We start from the raw sequence: 18,175 nt of genomic DNA, 5'->3' as shown, positions 1-18,175 counted from the left end.
CACCTTGTCACTTTGTGACAGGTGAGCTAAAAATATCTTGTAGTTTAAAATTTTTGCAGGATCCCTCTTTGTGTGACTGGCAACCTGACGGGCTGATGGACTGGCAGCCTGACTGACTGATGGACTGGCAGCCTGATGGGCAGATTGACTGGCAGCCTGACGGGCAGATGGACTGGCAGCCTGACTGACTGATAGACTGGCAGCCTGACAGGCTGATGGACTGGCAGCGTGACTGATGGACTGGCAGCCTGCCTGACTGATGGACTGGCAGCCTGACTGACTGATGGACTGGCAGCCTAACGGGTTGATGGAATGCATGGCGGGTTGGCAAACTTTAATCAACAGATCTTCCTAGCCTGTAGTAAGAACACTGTAATGTGTAACATCACATCACAGTATATCTGAATCTTCCCACTGGTGCCAGACCAGAAAGAAAATGCCGGCCTCTGTACATGTTATACCCTACCCCTAGGTATTCTATAAGAACCATGGTCATGAACGGGAAAATATACTTACCCTTTTCAATCATACAATTCTCAACTTAAACGCGAAGTTCGGTGAAAGGGTACCTAGTATATTGAACAAGCGATAATATATCTTCCAACGTGCACCAGTCACATTGTCTCAATATTCCATATTGCTGAGATTATCAACATATTTTAAGCTTTCGTCAACATTACAGAAAAAACTTGCGTGACCTTCCCTAATGAACATCCGGCAGTGAGCACATGTTAGGCGAAACGTAAACAAACAAAAACAGAATTTAAAAAAAATCACAATTTTACACTAAAACTCGAAATGATGAAAGAAATTCATCTTGTATATGATTTTTAATTTGAAATCATACATTGGTCAACATCTATTCTGTTTATTTTATTTATTTTGCACATTTATGCTGCATTTTCACATATTAGCGAACATGTGTAGTAAAATGACGATTGACATACATTTTTACAAGAGCCAATCAGAATGGTTTTGTAATCTAGAACGGAACTTCACCAGGGAAGTTCAAGCAAGTTTTTTGTGTAACGTTGAAAAAGCTATAAACTACGCGTTGTTTTTGTAAGATAAGAAGTATTGAAGAAATGTGACCAGTACACAATGGAAGATAAATTACCACTTGTTTGATATCCATAGTACACATTTACCGAACTGCGTGCTTTAGGTATGAAATGCGCAATTGAAACGGGTTAGTATATTTTCCCCTTCATGACCATGGTTCTTATAGAATACCTAGGGGTAGGGTATAACATGTACAGAGGCATTTTCTTTCTGGTCTGGCGCCAGTGAATCTTCCTAGCCTGTCACAACATTGTGATGTGTAACATCACGTCACAGTATATCTGAATCTTCCTAGCCTGTCACAACACTGTAACGTGTAACATCACGTCACAGTATATCTGAATCTTCCTAGCCTGTCACAACACTGTCACGTGTAACATCACGTCACAGTATATCTGAATCTTCCTAGCCTGTCACAACACTGTCACGTGTAACATCACGTCACAGTATATCTGAATCTTCCTAGCCTGTCACAACACTGTCACGTGTAACATCACGTCACAATATATCTGAATCTTCCTAGCCTGTCACAACACTGTAATGTGTAACATCACGTCACAATATATCTGAATATTATGTTGCACAGTAATCCGAACATTTGGGAAACTATGAAGTATGCCCTTGAAATTATCTCTGGCACTTACTCATCAAATGCCAGATTTGCATGAACAGACAACATAAGACTTTTTCAATGTAAGAATTTTAGAATCAATATTGCACACAGTCAAAGATGGTTTATTAATTACAAATAAAAAATGAACATGATTGTTGATTCAGATAAAAAGTTTCAAAGTGTTAACTATATACATATAGCGAAAATGAGAACTGATAATTGCAGCGATGTTTACAGAAAAAGTAAAATGGGAGGTTCTCTCAAAGAAAACTTCTGCAAAATTACCATTATACTGATACCTGCAGCTATACCAGTTTCAAATAAGAAGAATTTCACAGTTTCCATCAATTATTGATATAATACAAAGAAAAAAAGAGTACCATCCTCTGGTAGCTATGGAATTTTTGCACTTTGCTTTTACCAGGAAATGTTTCTACCAAATTGCTTTGACAGTAGTCCTGATGTTTTAAATGAACTGATTTGCATGCAAAGTTTTCTACTGGTATATTTAAAACTAGTTGTAACATTTGGCGGCCATGTTTTTTAGCTATAATAAAAACAAACTTGTTAAATAGTGAACATCAACAATATATTAGCTTTAAACAACAACACACGTCTTTAATCAACTGTGATCAAGGGAGATAATTTAAAAAACAATTGCATCAAAACACAAACTCAAACATACCAGATTTTATAAACTTGTCCTCCTGAAAAGAGCAAAATTTACAAACTATTATCCTTAATGAACTAAATTCAAACATCAGGATTAAAGTTAAAATGAAGGGAGGTAAAAGCATCAAGTTTAATTCAAGGGAGGTAACTGCATGCACTAGTACCTCCAGGGGCAGTTAATTCAAGGGAGGTAACAACATCAAAATATGGGTAAACTGAAGATAAATCAAAGGGAGGTAATATCATTCAAACATTTTTTAACAAAGGTGAATTGAGGTGAGGTAATTATTGGCATCAAAGTTTGAATGAATTACAGTTATATTTAAGTAAGATAATAACAGCAAAATGTGTGAAGTTAAGTTGAATTAAACAGAGTTGGCAGAACTTTAGTTAATTAAAAGGGAGTTTACAGTTTAACCATTTTATTTCCAGTTACTGTTTCCAACTATGTGCTGCACTATGCAATGTCACCCTTATATTTAAAAGCAATTCCTTGTAACCTTTGCAAAAAGGACATTGGAAAGATTGAAACATATTTCTACATACATTATCTTTAGAATTCTAAGCCCCACCAATTTCTTCTGGGTATATAAATCTGTATTTATGTGAAAAATCCAACATTTCAAAGTGTAACACATGTATTATTTGAGTCATAACGTTCAAATTAAATAGCACTAAATTGCATTGCTGGCTTCTAATTAAATTTCATCTCTTTCCAGTATAGGAGTTTAATAGTTAAAGTGGAAAAATGCGCATTTTTCAAGTACAAATCAAGCTGAAGTAGATGTGTGAGAAAAAAAGGGTGAAGGAAATTACAGCTTTTAACCCAATATAACAAACTCTTCCTGTTACCAGTACAAGATAAATACTTTCCAAATATGACTTTTCTTATTTTGACTGGGGCAGTCATTTTAAGAAAAGTCAAACTGCATGCAGGAGTTGCTTCCCTTCAACTACAGAAATCTCTACCTATAGGTAAGGGAGATCACTGCGTAGAAGACTGAAGAAAAAAAACTATTATCTTATTAGTCTGATTTCTTTATTTCTAGAGCATCAACTTCAAATACTTATGCGGCATTATCGTTAATTTAACACATTTAAATGCACAGCAACCGGAAATTGCTTTTATAAAACATTCACCAAAAACACACTATGTGCAGTAAGATGCGCATAATGCCACTTTAAATGTTGTAAATTTACTGCATGTCTTTATTTTGAAGTGTCTTTTAGCAGATACTTCATTCAAAAGGCTTTTAGCAGTAATTTATTGTTACCACTGTATATAAATACTGTTAGCTAAGTAATTATTACAAGCTTATAAATTATACAATATAAACCACGGCTAACTTACATAAAATTTAAAGACACTCGAGACCTAACAAATATTACATTATAAGGAGATATATAACTTGAGCTATCACTGGAAGTGAGCTAGATGCCATGATTTCAATTTCTTACTAACAGCACTGAATTTATTCTTCTTCTTAAGAGAGTAAAAATGTGCTAATTTTCCTATAATTAGGTTCTAGCAGAAAGAACTAATTTGGAAAAAAAATGCAGGCATTATTTAGTAGCTTATTAAGGAAGTCTCTGAGGATTTGTTTTACAGATGTCATTTGCTGACCTAATGACCTACTTTTCCAAGTGATTGGCCAACAGTCAAACCTGTATATTAAGCATGACACAACCTGGCTACTTAAAGCATAAGTGGTTGCTGAGAACAAGTAGCCACAAAGGCAAGTTCAGCTGTTTTAGCTTTAATAATATGTAGAAATAATTGCATTGACTCTTTATATAGAATTTTCTGTTAAAATATATTTTATCAGTGTTTTCTGTTAAAGCAGCCAAATGTGAATCTGTACTCTCTTCACTTTTTTCCTTTTTGCTTTCACTTGAAGTAGCGCTCTTGTTCAATGAGCTCCATATGAGCAGACAGAGATATAGTTAGGGAAGTTATACTCATATGTGTAATATTGAGTAACTAAATTCAATTGCATATCTCCTTTGTGCAACAAATTGCAAAGGCACTACAAGCCTTTATAATAGGGCAGACTTGGGTGTTTCTACTACATTTTCTTAAGTAAAAAACTTTACTGAAGTGTAATGGGAATGGAAAATTTACTGCAAGCCGTAACAACTTGTCTTCTGGTTTAAATTCTGATCATTCAACCAGAAGGTCATTGGTTTCAGCCCAATTGGGGTCACAGCTGAACCTTCCCAACTGACACCAGTACTGGTTTTGCCAGGAAACGGACTGCAGAGTGCTTCAAACAAGCCTTATAATAGCCTTCATCACAACTGAGCCAGAACAAAATTAGTACATGTATAAACTAAGTTTACTGCAGCTATATACAGAGTTTCTAAATACTGCTATTTAAAATTAAGCGATCTTAAAGACCTATTTTTGCTTATAAATGTACAGATTCACGTATGGAAACAAAATCTAAAGCATTTATGTAACTGGGTTGAGTGGTTGTGGTTATTGGCTTCATAATCATTTGTCTCTCACCACCAAGTTTGAACCCTGCAAGTGACTTAGAATTCTTTATGTCAAGAAGCCATCCAGGTCAGTCTAATAGAACGCTACTTATTTCTACGAAGGTGCCTGCTTGTGACTAATATAATGTGCACAGCGTCACCTAGGGTCTTACTCCACTATTAAAAAGCAAGAAAATCATTATATGGCCTTAATCATACAATATGCATTGTGTCACCTTGGGTCATACAGTTATTTTAGGCAAGAAAATCTCCATATGGCCTAATTTTTGTCAGTATAAACTTAAAAAATCAACACAAAATAAATAATTCAAGGGTTTGAAGTAAAAATGTCAGTCATTAAGGTAATCAATGTATCAATATAGCCATTAAAATTTATAGTATTTTTTGAAAACTCAAGGCTGCTTAAGAATAAAAACATTTTTTATCACTCTTGTAAGCTGAATGTATGAAAAATGAAAACATTTTTGGTTTTTAATAAAGGATCTAACACTTTATAATAAATGCGAAAATCTCACTTTCCAATATGATTTAAATTATTTACTTTTTGGTAAAAGTGAGGACAAGACATTTTGCTCCAAAACGTTTTCTCTACACACCTGAAAAATTGATTCTTCTTTCAATCATGAATATTCTCTTTGTTATGTTTATATTTCCGAAAAAGAAAAAAATATAGACTTCAGCTTTTGAAACAGAGTTTTGTTTTATTCATTTATGTCTGGTTCTCAGATCAAAGGTTTCTTCCTTACAATAACAGAAGAAGATTGTAGAACTGAGTTTAAAGTGAATCCTGCTATATTGGTTAAGGCCTAACTATACTAAAGGAACCAGCATGGGAGCTATCTGGTCTTGTCGCGTAATGGCGGACAGGTTTTTGAATACTAATTTTTCACTTGGCATGGCCACAGATGTCTAAATTAAAGTTGGTTTCTGTTTAAATTTCATTGTGGATGTATTTTTGACATTTGGTTGAAAAAATGGGAGAGGAGGTTGTATTTGGTGAAGTGAAACTCAATTTAAGTATGAGTAGTACTTCCAGGTCACAGCAGTGTGATTATGATGTGATTTTACAGTAAGCAAATGTGACAAGAGAAATCTCATTTAGAAGATAATTTTATATGACCCCTACTTTTCTCTTCTTATCATAACTCTGTCAAATGAATGTAAGGATTTGTTCTCTGAAATGGGTCTAGCTATGTTTGGTAGCTCTTTAAAAAACGTCAGTTTCATATAGAATATACAGGGAATACTATTTAGTGGTGTGTGACCTTAATATCCAGTACTCAGAAACAACCAGTCAGATGCTAGAGTTTTTGAGACTGGTCTCCAAACTTTTGATATGAATCTAAAGTCTATGCAACTAAGTTGGTGACCAGTCTAAAAGTTTTAAATTTGAGATCATAACAAACCAAGCAGTCTATCAGGTCCACTAATTATATAAGTAATGAAACCTGTGTCTCAGAAAGTTGCTCTCCCATTAAATTTTGCCAGTTAACAGTTGATCTCAAAATCAACCATCCATTATTTGAGATTTTAGACTTGTCTCCAAACATAGTTTTATAACCTCTAAGCCCCTTATATTTACCGTGGACATTCACATACAGCTTGCCGCAGTTGTTATTTATTCACAATTAATTCTCACACACGTCCTGTACCTCAGTCTCATATTAACTCAGTTGTCTTTTCATATGAGCACCACTGTGCAAAAACCAATGTAACAGCTTTGCGACCAGCAAAGATTCAGATCAGTGCACATACTGTTTATTTATCCCTATATTCATACTGTTCATTTATCAATTTCAGTACTTGTATGCAACCAATAAGTGAACAGTATGGCTCGAAAACAGACTGCACAGATGTGCAGGGTGATCTGGATCTAAGGCCCTAACTTAGGTTTTTGCATAGAATGTGCTCTTATATGAAATCAATCATATTTTGACAATCTCTCTGCAAGATTTCTTTCCCTGCTGCTTTGGAAGGCAAGGTTTCTATAGAGACACTTACAATACTGTATTAAAAAGTAAAGAAAAGGATTTACTGTAACAGCTAGTGTTATGTAATGTGCAGTATCTGGGAATTCAGATCATTTCATTGTTTTCTTTTCATTAGTTTCCTATCAACTTTTGACAACATCTGAATTAATGTTTGGTGGAGACAGACATAGTGATTGCAAATACTTGCTTTTTACCAGCTACTGGTCAACTAAAACTGTTGTCTTACCAACATACACTGTGTATTTTTCAACAAATGTGTATTATAATGTTTTGAGGTATAAAAAGCACTAATAATAGCTTCAATTAAACCTAAGAAATATGGTTTATTACCTATCTGTGAAAACCTAAATGCATATGCCTAACTGCATTAACAGCAAATCAAAACATAATTTTCAACCTACACTTTACTCATCTTTCATTCCTTGTGCCAAAAAGCTTTACATTTTACTATGCCACATTGCACTGACCACATTCAAGCAGAAGAGGCATGCAGTCATTTATTCTGTAAAAAGAAATCCATGCCAAATATAGACAACAATTCACTTATAACTTTTGATATTTCTAAATGTAGGCAACATGCATGTGGTCAGATGATGAGGTGGGTGTGTGTGTAGGGGTGTGCTTAAAGACATGAAAGATTATATAATATTACCTCCGTCTCAGCTTGTAACTGTTGTTTGCGTCTTTGCTGGGCATACTCGTCTTGTTTGCGTATCAACTCTTGTTGCAGGGATACCTTCTCTCGTAGCACTTCATGGTCTTCGAGTCGAACTTCTTCCTTCGCTTGGTCCCATTTGTTTGACAAATCTTCATATCTCTGGAAATACATGAGAAATAAAGACCATTAAAAATGTGTAATTGTCTCCACGCGTAAAACAAACGGAATTCCGTTACACTGTAACTGTCGTCTGTCATGTTGTTGAGGTAGAGAGCAAGCACCAAGCCCAAGAATCATAATGAGCAACTCCTGTACACATAGTCTAATGTGTTTCATGTAGTTAGCTAGTAGACTGGGCTTACGATAATACCATTCACGTCTTTAATCAGGCTGGCACCATCTTAAATTCTGAGAATCAGTTAATACCTGCAGCTAAGACTTGTGAACAATTAAGGTATTAGATCACTAATAGATACCTCCTTTTTGAAGAGTATTCAATTCCTACCATAAACCTACTTTTACTGCAGTTCTTAGGGGTGCGTAGGTTCAAGCCCTACTGGGACCAATTTTTTCCCCCCTTATTTTCCTTTTTTACTAGAAACTTTTTACTTCTTTCAAGACTTATTATTGATTTTTTGTACAAAAATGGAAAAAGATGAATCTTATAAGCGATTTCTTGGTGTTCAAAGTGAATTTACTACTTAAACAGAAGGGGTAGAGTTACACATCTTTAAAAATATTGAGTTACACGCGGTGAAAGTTCTCTATTTTGCTTTCACTCTTAGATTATATATATTGGAAGAAATTTAGGTAGGTTTTACATCTTCCCTAAGGTTATTTTTAAATGGAGTAAGCGAAATCCAAAACAGAAACACATCATTCGACCTTATTTTTTCAATGTTGAAGTATGAATTCTGTCTCATTAAATCCGTTTACTTGAGGCACCATAGAAAAAATGATATTGACATTTTTATTTTGTATTTTATAATTGTTTACCAATAGTTTGATGTTTCTTCTATTGAAATTAATGGTAAAATGAGTTCTCTGAAAACGTTTTGGATAGTGGCTATCACTTTGAAATTTGTCTCTACTTCAGCTTGAGGAGATACCATAAGTTATTCAAAATTTATAAAAAACGGCACGGTAAAAATTGTTAAAAATTTGCAAAATAGTGCAAAACACGGTTACCTTTCAGAATATACCAAGCAAAGGCCATTTTGTAAACATTACTATTAGTGACCTAATACCTTAAAACATTCTTGAATATTATCAGTTTCTCCCATAATATAAATAACTAATGAATTCTTAAGAAATTGAAAGGCTTTTTACTATCAAAACCCAAAATAGAAATAACAGGAAAAATACAAATAAAAGATTATCTAAATCTGCCTCTAAACTGATCATCTCTAAATAATGGTAACCTCTACCATAACTCCATATTTATTTTTACTTCTAATATCATTCTCATCAGGAGTGTTATGGCTTCCATATACTGGGGAAAAAAGAACTCAGTTTATGCCAAAATGCACCAGTTAATTTAATAGCACATTGCAGAACATCACAAAGAATTCTGTTTCATAAATATCAATATTTTACGCTGGAAACTGTTTGCCATTACCAACCACTGAATTGCTTTTAAGTTTAGTGCAAACTCTTCAAATGAAACACTTCCATTTGTAGATGATACAACAAATCAATTTATTTTATGATACAACCAGTCCATTCTAGATAGTATAACAACCAGTCCATTCTAGATAGTATAACATGATTACATAAATAAAATCTGCACTTTCTAGGGCAATTCAAGCTTTCTGTACCTCTCCTTGCAATACAGGTTTTTCTGTATGAAGCTTCCCGGAGCATTGTGCAAGTTTTCCTGTCAATACAAGTGTTTCGTCTATTAACCTTCTCTGGGCAAAACAAGTTTTCCAGTGCTTCACCTGGCAAGTTTTTTCTGTATTAAACTTCCATGGGCAATAAAAGTTGTTTTTTTCTGTACAAAACTTCCCTGGGCAATACAAGCTTTCAGTAATTAAGCTTCCCTGGGCTATACAAGCTTTCAGTAATGTCCAGGTCAATAAACTTGCTGATAACATGAAACATAATTTAAATTTTAAAAGTTTATGATATTAAACATAAACAGGAATATTATCTGTCTGTTGGTGACCAACTCCCTACCGATGCTACAGTATGGTAATTTGACAGAGTAAGACGTGATAAAGCCTCTGACCAGAAATCTATATATTTTGGTAGAAAACACACAAACAGTGTAATCTTACAGAACATCGGCAAGTGATTTTGCCTTTACATGTAGCTTAGTGCAGACCAAGCACTTTTGTGCAGGCTGATCTTGGTCTGCACTGTTGGCTAATTCAGTCTGTAAACTTTCAGAGAACGTAAGTGGTACTGCCCAAACTGAATGATATTATAGACCTGTCCATTAAAAAAATTTAGCAGGGTAAATGTTAAGTCAACGACCTTTATTTTTTGACATCGACCAAACAAACCATTAGATGTAAATACATTCTATCCACTATCGGTGTTAAAAAAGGCAGTTATCAGAAATTCTTCCTGACAAAGGGAAGCTATATGGAAAGAACCTGCATAAATTTCTAGGAAAATAGACCTTAATTGGATCTCCAAGGACCTAAATATCTGACAATGCCATAAACAATAATCATTCCAAAGAAGATCATGAACAGACGCTACCTACAGAAAGATAAATAAAAGAAATTTAGTATCATATTTTCATAGAGTTTAATTAGAATTTATTAAAAGGACAATCACCTTACCAGAAAATTGAAGACAAAATAAATACAAGTACAAAGGTTTCAAATTCATTACAAAACAAACCAGACAGATAGATTTTTTTTAGTGTAACCTGTAAGAGGATAGAAATGCTATGCCTTGTCATGTACAAACAGGATATTAAGAACATAGACATACAGGCAAAAAAAATGGGCAAAATGACACAGATGCTGATGAACCAAATTAGGATGCCAGTTTGGACACGGATGCTGATGCAGATGCATACATTGATGAAAGGATGCAATAAGTCTACAATGTCTTATTCTTCAAATAATTGAGCTAAACATGAAAACCAAAGCTTGTATGTAAGCTTATTTATACGCACCACCAGTAACCCATATAGGAGACTCCTCCAGAAAAACTGTTAGTAATGGGAGGATAGTGCAAGATACAGAAGATGCTCCAATTCCAGAAGAATCCCTGGTTCTTTAGCATGTCAGGTATAAAGCAACATAGTATACACAGGACTTTTATCCCAATGTTAGTAATTTTTAGTTGGAGGAGTGGGGGCTCAAAGACATGACCCCTGGTTTCATTGCAGGCAGTATGTGTTGCCACTGGACCACTGCATCCGCTCTTAAAAACCATATTTGTCTTCCTGTGTTTTTAAAGATTTTTTCCTGCTTCTATATATTTGAGTAGCATGGACAAATATTTTTTTATAATACATATAACAGCTATAGAAAAATGGAAAATAAAAAACAAGTAAAAGCTTAAATAAAACATACTATACAAACAAGATTTCTTTACACAGACCCTATTTCAACAAAAATTAAAAGAAAATAATTGAAAGAGACACCTTTTCAAAGCTTACTGATCCTGTATTTTAGGTGAATACAAATCCTGCTATATTTATCTTTTTGCTGTTTGATAGTGATAGAAAGGAAGGACAGTTTTATATCCCAACCACCTTTTTAGGAAATTTTTTCTCCATTACACATGTTATTACCTCCCTTCAGTGGTCAAACATATATTATTACTTCCCTTATGAAGTAAAATATATTTCTAAAGTTTAATGATAAACAAAATTTCCATTTTTTCTCTCAGTTTCTTATCAATGCTACATAAGGTCACATAAGCCAAATGGAAATTTACAGGCAATCTTAAGAAAGGGGCAAAAAACAGATTTTCATATTCATATAATATAACAAGATCAAAGGGAGGTAATTAAAACTGACAACCTAATATCAATTGTTAACTTTTTACAGTAAAATTTTCTAAGAAAATATTTGACATGTATAGTAAGTAACTTATGTCAGAATTATTTTATTTGAAATTGCAATCAACATTTTGCTTAAAAAAACCCAAAAAAAACAACAATTAATTGAGACTTAATTAAGGTACTTGCCTGCTAAGTAAAAATGTATTCCAAAATTTACATAGCAACAACTAATCAAGCGCATCCCAAATAGGAATATTCTTCAGATGGCACGAGAGAAAAAACTCAACATGTCAATACCGCTATTGCTTTTTACAAGTCTATGGAATCGCTTCCATTTTTTCTGCACACTTTGAATGGGGTCTTTTGATACTGTGAGTTTACATCAATATTGGCCCGTCAATACTGGCCTGTTTGAAGATCATAATCATGTAGATCAAATAATGAATAATGCATGCTGTGGTATTGATGCACGACCTTGTGTGCACCGTGTGAGAAACCTTGTTTGAGCAAAATAAATTGTTACCTAATTACAGGAATGTTTTTTCATGTTCCAACAATGTATTTTATAGTTCTATTATTTATTTGATTGTTTCTTGTATCAGGAAACTCAACATAGGATATCTAATTAATGAAGACACTTTAACATAAGTGAAGAATAAACTTGGAACAAAAAGAAGTTAAATCGTGACAAATAGAGGTTAAGGGGGGAGAGATAGGGGATGACTACCGGTATGTCTGCTTCATATAAACCACTGTATATTGTCATCTCGGTACACACATTTAAGTGTCTGAACTATACATATTTCTGAAAAGTTTTGTGGCAGACAGTCAGACACACAGAAAAATGACTGAACTCTGGAATGCACCACCTATCATTACAAAGTAACAATTAGTATTGAGGAAAGTTATATGTTCCAAAAATTTGAAATAAAAGTTGTTCATATTTCACTATACATGCTAAGAGATGCTCTTTTGATGAAATTCAAGTCTGTAACTCTCCAGTACTAATTTACATTCACTGAACTGACGACTAACTTGGAAATCTTGGTAACCGTAAGTGCTGCATCGCATGCAATCCAGAAACATCAATTTTCTCTACAAAAAACTATATAAATTTTTCCAAACTAAACAAAACTAATTTCACACGACTTTACAAAACTGTTACATTCACAAATATATTAGTACACAAACATAATATCCTTGTTAATCCTATTCTACAAAAGGAAGAATTATAAAACCTTAATTTCAAACGACGATACTCCAGAACACTGACACACTGTATGACAAACACTTCACATAGAATATGATACACTGAAATAATATACTTTTTATACCAAAAATGTTTAACTCAAATTTTCATGCTACACCTAAATATCATACCATCTGCTAAATTACCCATAAAAAAATAGTATTTTTATACCAGTCTATTTATATGACAATACACACATTGTCAATAAGGTTAATTTTCGAGCCATAAGAAATGAAGACGTATCAAAAAATTACAAAAATACTGTCATTCATTTGTATAATTACCTGAATGCATTTATATTTATAAATACCATTGCATGTTATGAATTTAATGATCGTTAAAATTTTGTATAACTTGTCATACAAATTTTATTTTTTTAAAAAGTACATATATTTGATGAAAGTAGGACTTTTAAAAATTGTTAGAATGATAATATTTTGAAAATTCACTAAATTTTATATACAAATAGCAAATACTATACATCATATAGAAAATACTATATACCAAAAGTAGTAAATATTGTTAACTATGTGGTATGAAAATCATTTAAAATTATTTACATGTAATTACCGGTAAGTGGTAACTCTGTCAATTAGCACTCAAAGAAATAAAACTGTAATAAATGTTCAATAAAATGTCCATAAATAATTTGCAATTTCAATGAAAATCCCGTTCAATGACCGTATCAATTTACCTTTGAATGTCAACACAGGGCGCACAACCCCTAATCCGTCAAAAAGTTCATTTGAGGCAACTCGTGTTTTTATTTTACACAACCAATATCCCTGCAACTTTGGGTCTCTGTGTGGCAGCATTGTGGCTTAATCACAGTTTGAACGTACATGGCCTGTCCGATCTTTGACAAATGAGAGAAAATTTATCCGTTGATCAATGTTAGAAAATCGTTAAAACCTTGCGACGCTCCAACACCGTACAATTTGCGAACAATTATAAGCATTCAGCTGGATCACCGAGTTACTCTTAACTATTATTCTATAGGCTTAAATTACTTTAGAATATAAAAAGTCACAAAACTCTTGTTCAAGTGAAAAGACTTTTTAGCAATTTTTATTTTTCAAACTAAAGATTTCTTAAGCCATGCGGAAAATAATTTTGCTTTGACAAGATATGGTTTTATTTAATAAGTTACTTAAATAATGCTGTCACAGGGCCATACGAAAAGCAGGTCATGAAAAGCTATTACTAAGCACATGTCATCATTTAAGATTTTCAAATGGCAAAATTCAAAGTGACCATGCAATTCATTTATCATTAAAGTAAAAAACTATTTCAGTTAAAATCCAAATATCTTATTGTACCTATTAATCAAAAAAGAAAATAATAGAAGCAAGAATGTTCATTATTCTTGATAGAAAAATCAAGCTATACTAATGAATATTGTTCAACAAAAGCTGTTAAAAGACTGTGCACTGATGTCTGTTTGAAGACATTCCTCACAATAATAACTTACATACAAAAAGCTTGAGGGGGTTGGGGTTAGCTGTAAGATGGAGATATGGAACCTGGCTCGTAATTGTAATTTCGTACTGCAGAAGACTTATGAATAGTTTGAAAGCATTCAGTAATTTAAAAGTAGTTCCTGAGAAATCTGGCATTGCTTACAGGTAAAAATTTAGCCAAATTTTGAAAGCATTTGACCCAGTAAGTTTTGAGATTATCTAGCTACATGCAAAACATAAGCAAAGTTTACTCAGTTAAAAAACTTGCTTACAGACAGAACTTCTGTAACATGGACACGGATGCTGATTACTTAAAGCTCTAATATTCGAAATATTTCAAACAATTATGCTCAAAAAACCTTTAAACAAATTGATTAACTTTCAATTTTCATAATAAATACAAATGATTACAAAAAGATACATAATGTATCAACTTCTGTCACAAATTTGCATAACATTACATTTTGTATGTAAGTACGTAAGGAATACTTGCGAAATAGAATGTACAACTGTATAAGAGTGAGCTTGTACTATAAATAATTAACATGTCAAATAAAGAAGCATAATTTAATATGTTCAGGAGATATTTTTATCGGCTTACACAGCATGAATGATCAGATAAAAGCCTGCCGTGTATTATCGACAATAGCAAAAAACCAACGACTGCTACTCAAAATACCGCATACAATACAAGCTGATGAATACAAACAAGAGACACAGTCGACAGTACGGTAATTTTGGTAATTGATATACCCGGCTTCTTTGCAACATGAAACCTCTTTTTCAAAATTTAACTTTAACATGAACATATTGTATGAAATTATGTACACTGGCCAAAAATATGTATACTGACATTAAAGAAAAAAAGGACACGCCACATTTAAAATAAAGGTAATGAGGATTCACAATATACCTTACTCACTATAATGTTTCTATGAACCTTGACCATGACCACTTGCACTTTTACGTTTATACGGAACTTAATGTGAAGTAAAAGGCTAGAATGCATTTTCCTTTCCTCAGTTAGGGGGAAAAAAAGAATTATTATATGAAAAATTACATAATGATTAAAGTTCCGCAGGTTTTTCTAATGCAATTCATTTTTATATTTATTCAAAGCCATAAAGAAGTCAGTTTTACAAATGTCTGTCTTTCCTATTAGGAAAATACTGAAAAAGAATGAATATCTTCTCAAAATTTCTATAAAAGGGAGGTAATTAATACTAATATAATTTATAAATTTGACTGGATCTGACAGTCAGATAATTATATAAGTAAATGGAATTTAAGAAAACCTCTACAAAAGAAAAAATATTTAAGAAATAATATATTACAGAAGAATGTTTTAATCTGTTTAAACATGACTATGAAGTTATACATCTGAGAAATTTACCCGACTATCTTCTGTAAAATATACCCAATAAGTCTTGGTACTGATCATAGTACGGACAAAGTAGTGCTGACAAATTTCACATAAATTTTGACCCACCCTATATCTTAGCACTCTTCTACAAAACTTACATGCACAAATATGGCCAAGCAATCATCCCTGCTTTTAAGCAAGCAAATCACATGAACATGGTCTACCATGTGATTACAAAATGGTAATATGCTTGGCAACTCCTGGTAAATCAATTAATGTTCATAATCAACATGCAAGTTATTATTAAGCCAAAGTCTTCAAGATAATTATGAAAGTATTCAATCTTCTTACGTCTTCCAAATAATTTTGTTGTTTACATTTTAATGCGCATGTCTCAACACCGGAAAAAGTAAATCTGATACTTTTGAATTATTTTTTAGTTTTTTTAACTCCTATTACAAGCAAAACATATTTAACGGGTGTAATATGTAAACTTTGTACATTGAAAAAATACAGCTCGGCTGAAATTCAGTGCATTTTATTCGTGACAGCAGTATTAGTACTGTACCCTCATAGGAAAGTCACACTGTGTTGGAGTTTGTCCTATACACTGAAATAAAAGAGATAAATATCATTGAAGTGCATTCAATCAGACAGACTATATTGCTGATAATTTATCAACTGATCTGTCTTTCAGATCTTAGAAGGAAACAAGAAATCACAATTAAGTTTCTGTGGGAAACCTGAGAAAAATCCTATGTATAAGGATGACATTCTGTGTTAATTGCTATCACCATCCTGTGTCAGCGTTTTGCTTCCTGACTGAAACAGTTAGCTACAGGCCATCAAATAGAAGCAAAATCTGATATCCTCTGGGGGAAAAAAACATAGGCATAAGCATTTGACGGTTCAGAAACAGTTTTCCATTTCATAATCACTGTGGTCTTGACTTTTGAGTTACTGACACCAAAACAATAGGGGGCAATCATCTATACACACCACAAGCAATTACCCTAGGAACTTCTACTACATTCTCCAGTTATTGACCGAAATGACAAACCAACACACAGACATTGGGTCCCTCTCTTCTTCAAAGAGGCATGATAAAGCATTTTTGAATTATTAGTAAACACTGGAGAAACCTGTTAAAATCAATGCAGAAATGTCTGCTTGTATTCAATCATATTTTATATATTATACCAGATTATATCAATATATTACACCAGATTTATATTATAGCGCCCTTTATTTGATAAACAAGTTCAAGGATATTTTACATAGTGCAAAGCCAGCCAAAAAGGATGACAAATTCATCCCCTACTAGTTCGGGCACAGAGGGATCTGACCAGAGGGACAGAGTGGGACAAATCCCCCAGAACAGAGAGACCGAAATCATTTTAGATACAGGTCCGTCCAGCTAACTTAACACTTTGCAAATAAAAGTCTGGTTCTTTAATGTGTCCCGTGCATAGCACCCATCTTTCGTGGGAAGAACCAGCACTGGCCTCTTAGTTAGGTAGGAGACACTCAAGAACATCTCAGAAATTTCCAGTGCCTGAACTGGGATTAGAACCCCAGACCTCTGGATTGACAGTCAAGCATCTTACCATTAGACCACTAGGCCACCAGGTATATACATCATCATGCATATTCAAATTTGTAGAAACCCTACTGATACAGAACAGAGGCTGAAGCTGGGTCAAGTAGGATAGCTGCCCCTATACTTCTATAGTCCAGCTATAAACGTACCTTGAACCAGCCTTTCGTAAAGGAATCAACCACTTTATACCATTAGCTTGCTAAATTTCTAAAATGGACTGGTCCATCATTCAATTTGGGCAATACCATTTATTATTCAAAGGGGTGTTCACTGAAAATTTACAGACTGAATAGCGAACAGTGCAGACCGCAGATGTGCAGGCTGATCTTGGTCTGCACTAAAGGCAGAATCACTTGCCACCAGCAGGCTAATGGTTAAGCTTCCTATGTTAACAACAAGAAGAGATAAAAGCTATAACATTACAAACAGATTAACCATGATCTAAGAGCAGTTTTGATTAATAATTTCTAGTTTTATTTCCCAAAAGATGTGTCAGTCAAGAGTCTCATTTGATAACTCTACAGGTCATAATAAGGTAAATGTAATGATGTCTCCTGTAATTACAAAACAATCTAAGCCTCTGGAACTTAATACATTGAAATTGCTTTCCAAAAAAGTCATCAGCTAACAGAATTGCTTCAATGTTATTATTAAGAAACATTATGTCCGTACCTAAAAATGTGGCAGCCACATTATAAAGACATTTATAATGACTCTAAAAAACAACTGTCTTACTAAGTAACAAATAATAATGCACTCAACTACTTGAAACCCATCTCCACAGAACAAGTGGAGCCTGGCATGGTGAAGCAGTCATTTCACTTTGATGATGACCTGTGACAAATTCTAAAGCTTGATTAAGTCACTCCTGAAAAATTTGCTAAAATGCAAAACTTTTGAGATTTAAATGTAGACACTGATCCAAATACATAACCTCTGATTTGGTATGGAATTGACTGCAATCTTCTGTACAAGCTGCTTTTCAATAAATACTCAGGTGAAATATTCAATCATAAAATTTCATTGCTCAGCAGAAAT

At 33.5% G+C, this 18,175-nt stretch overlaps 1 protein-coding gene across 1 annotated transcript in view; it reads right to left on the bottom strand.

The window, feature by feature from the left end:
• LOC123529037 (uncharacterized) overlaps positions 1-18,175 on the bottom strand; it is a 171,238-nt gene that overhangs the window by 71,291 nt on the left and 81,772 nt on the right. The window contains exon 4 of the mRNA XM_053520973.1: positions 7,490-7,654. Coding sequence (XP_053376948.1) covers positions 7,490-7,654 — 165 coding nt within the window. The remainder of the gene's footprint in view (positions 1-7,489; positions 7,655-18,175) is intronic.

This window comes from Mercenaria mercenaria, chromosome 13 (genome assembly GCF_021730395.1).
Source record: "Mercenaria mercenaria strain notata chromosome 13, MADL_Memer_1, whole genome shotgun sequence".
Taxonomy (NCBI): Eukaryota; Metazoa; Mollusca; class Bivalvia; order Venerida; family Veneridae; genus Mercenaria; species Mercenaria mercenaria.
This window is presented reverse-complemented; position numbering and strand designations above follow the sequence as displayed.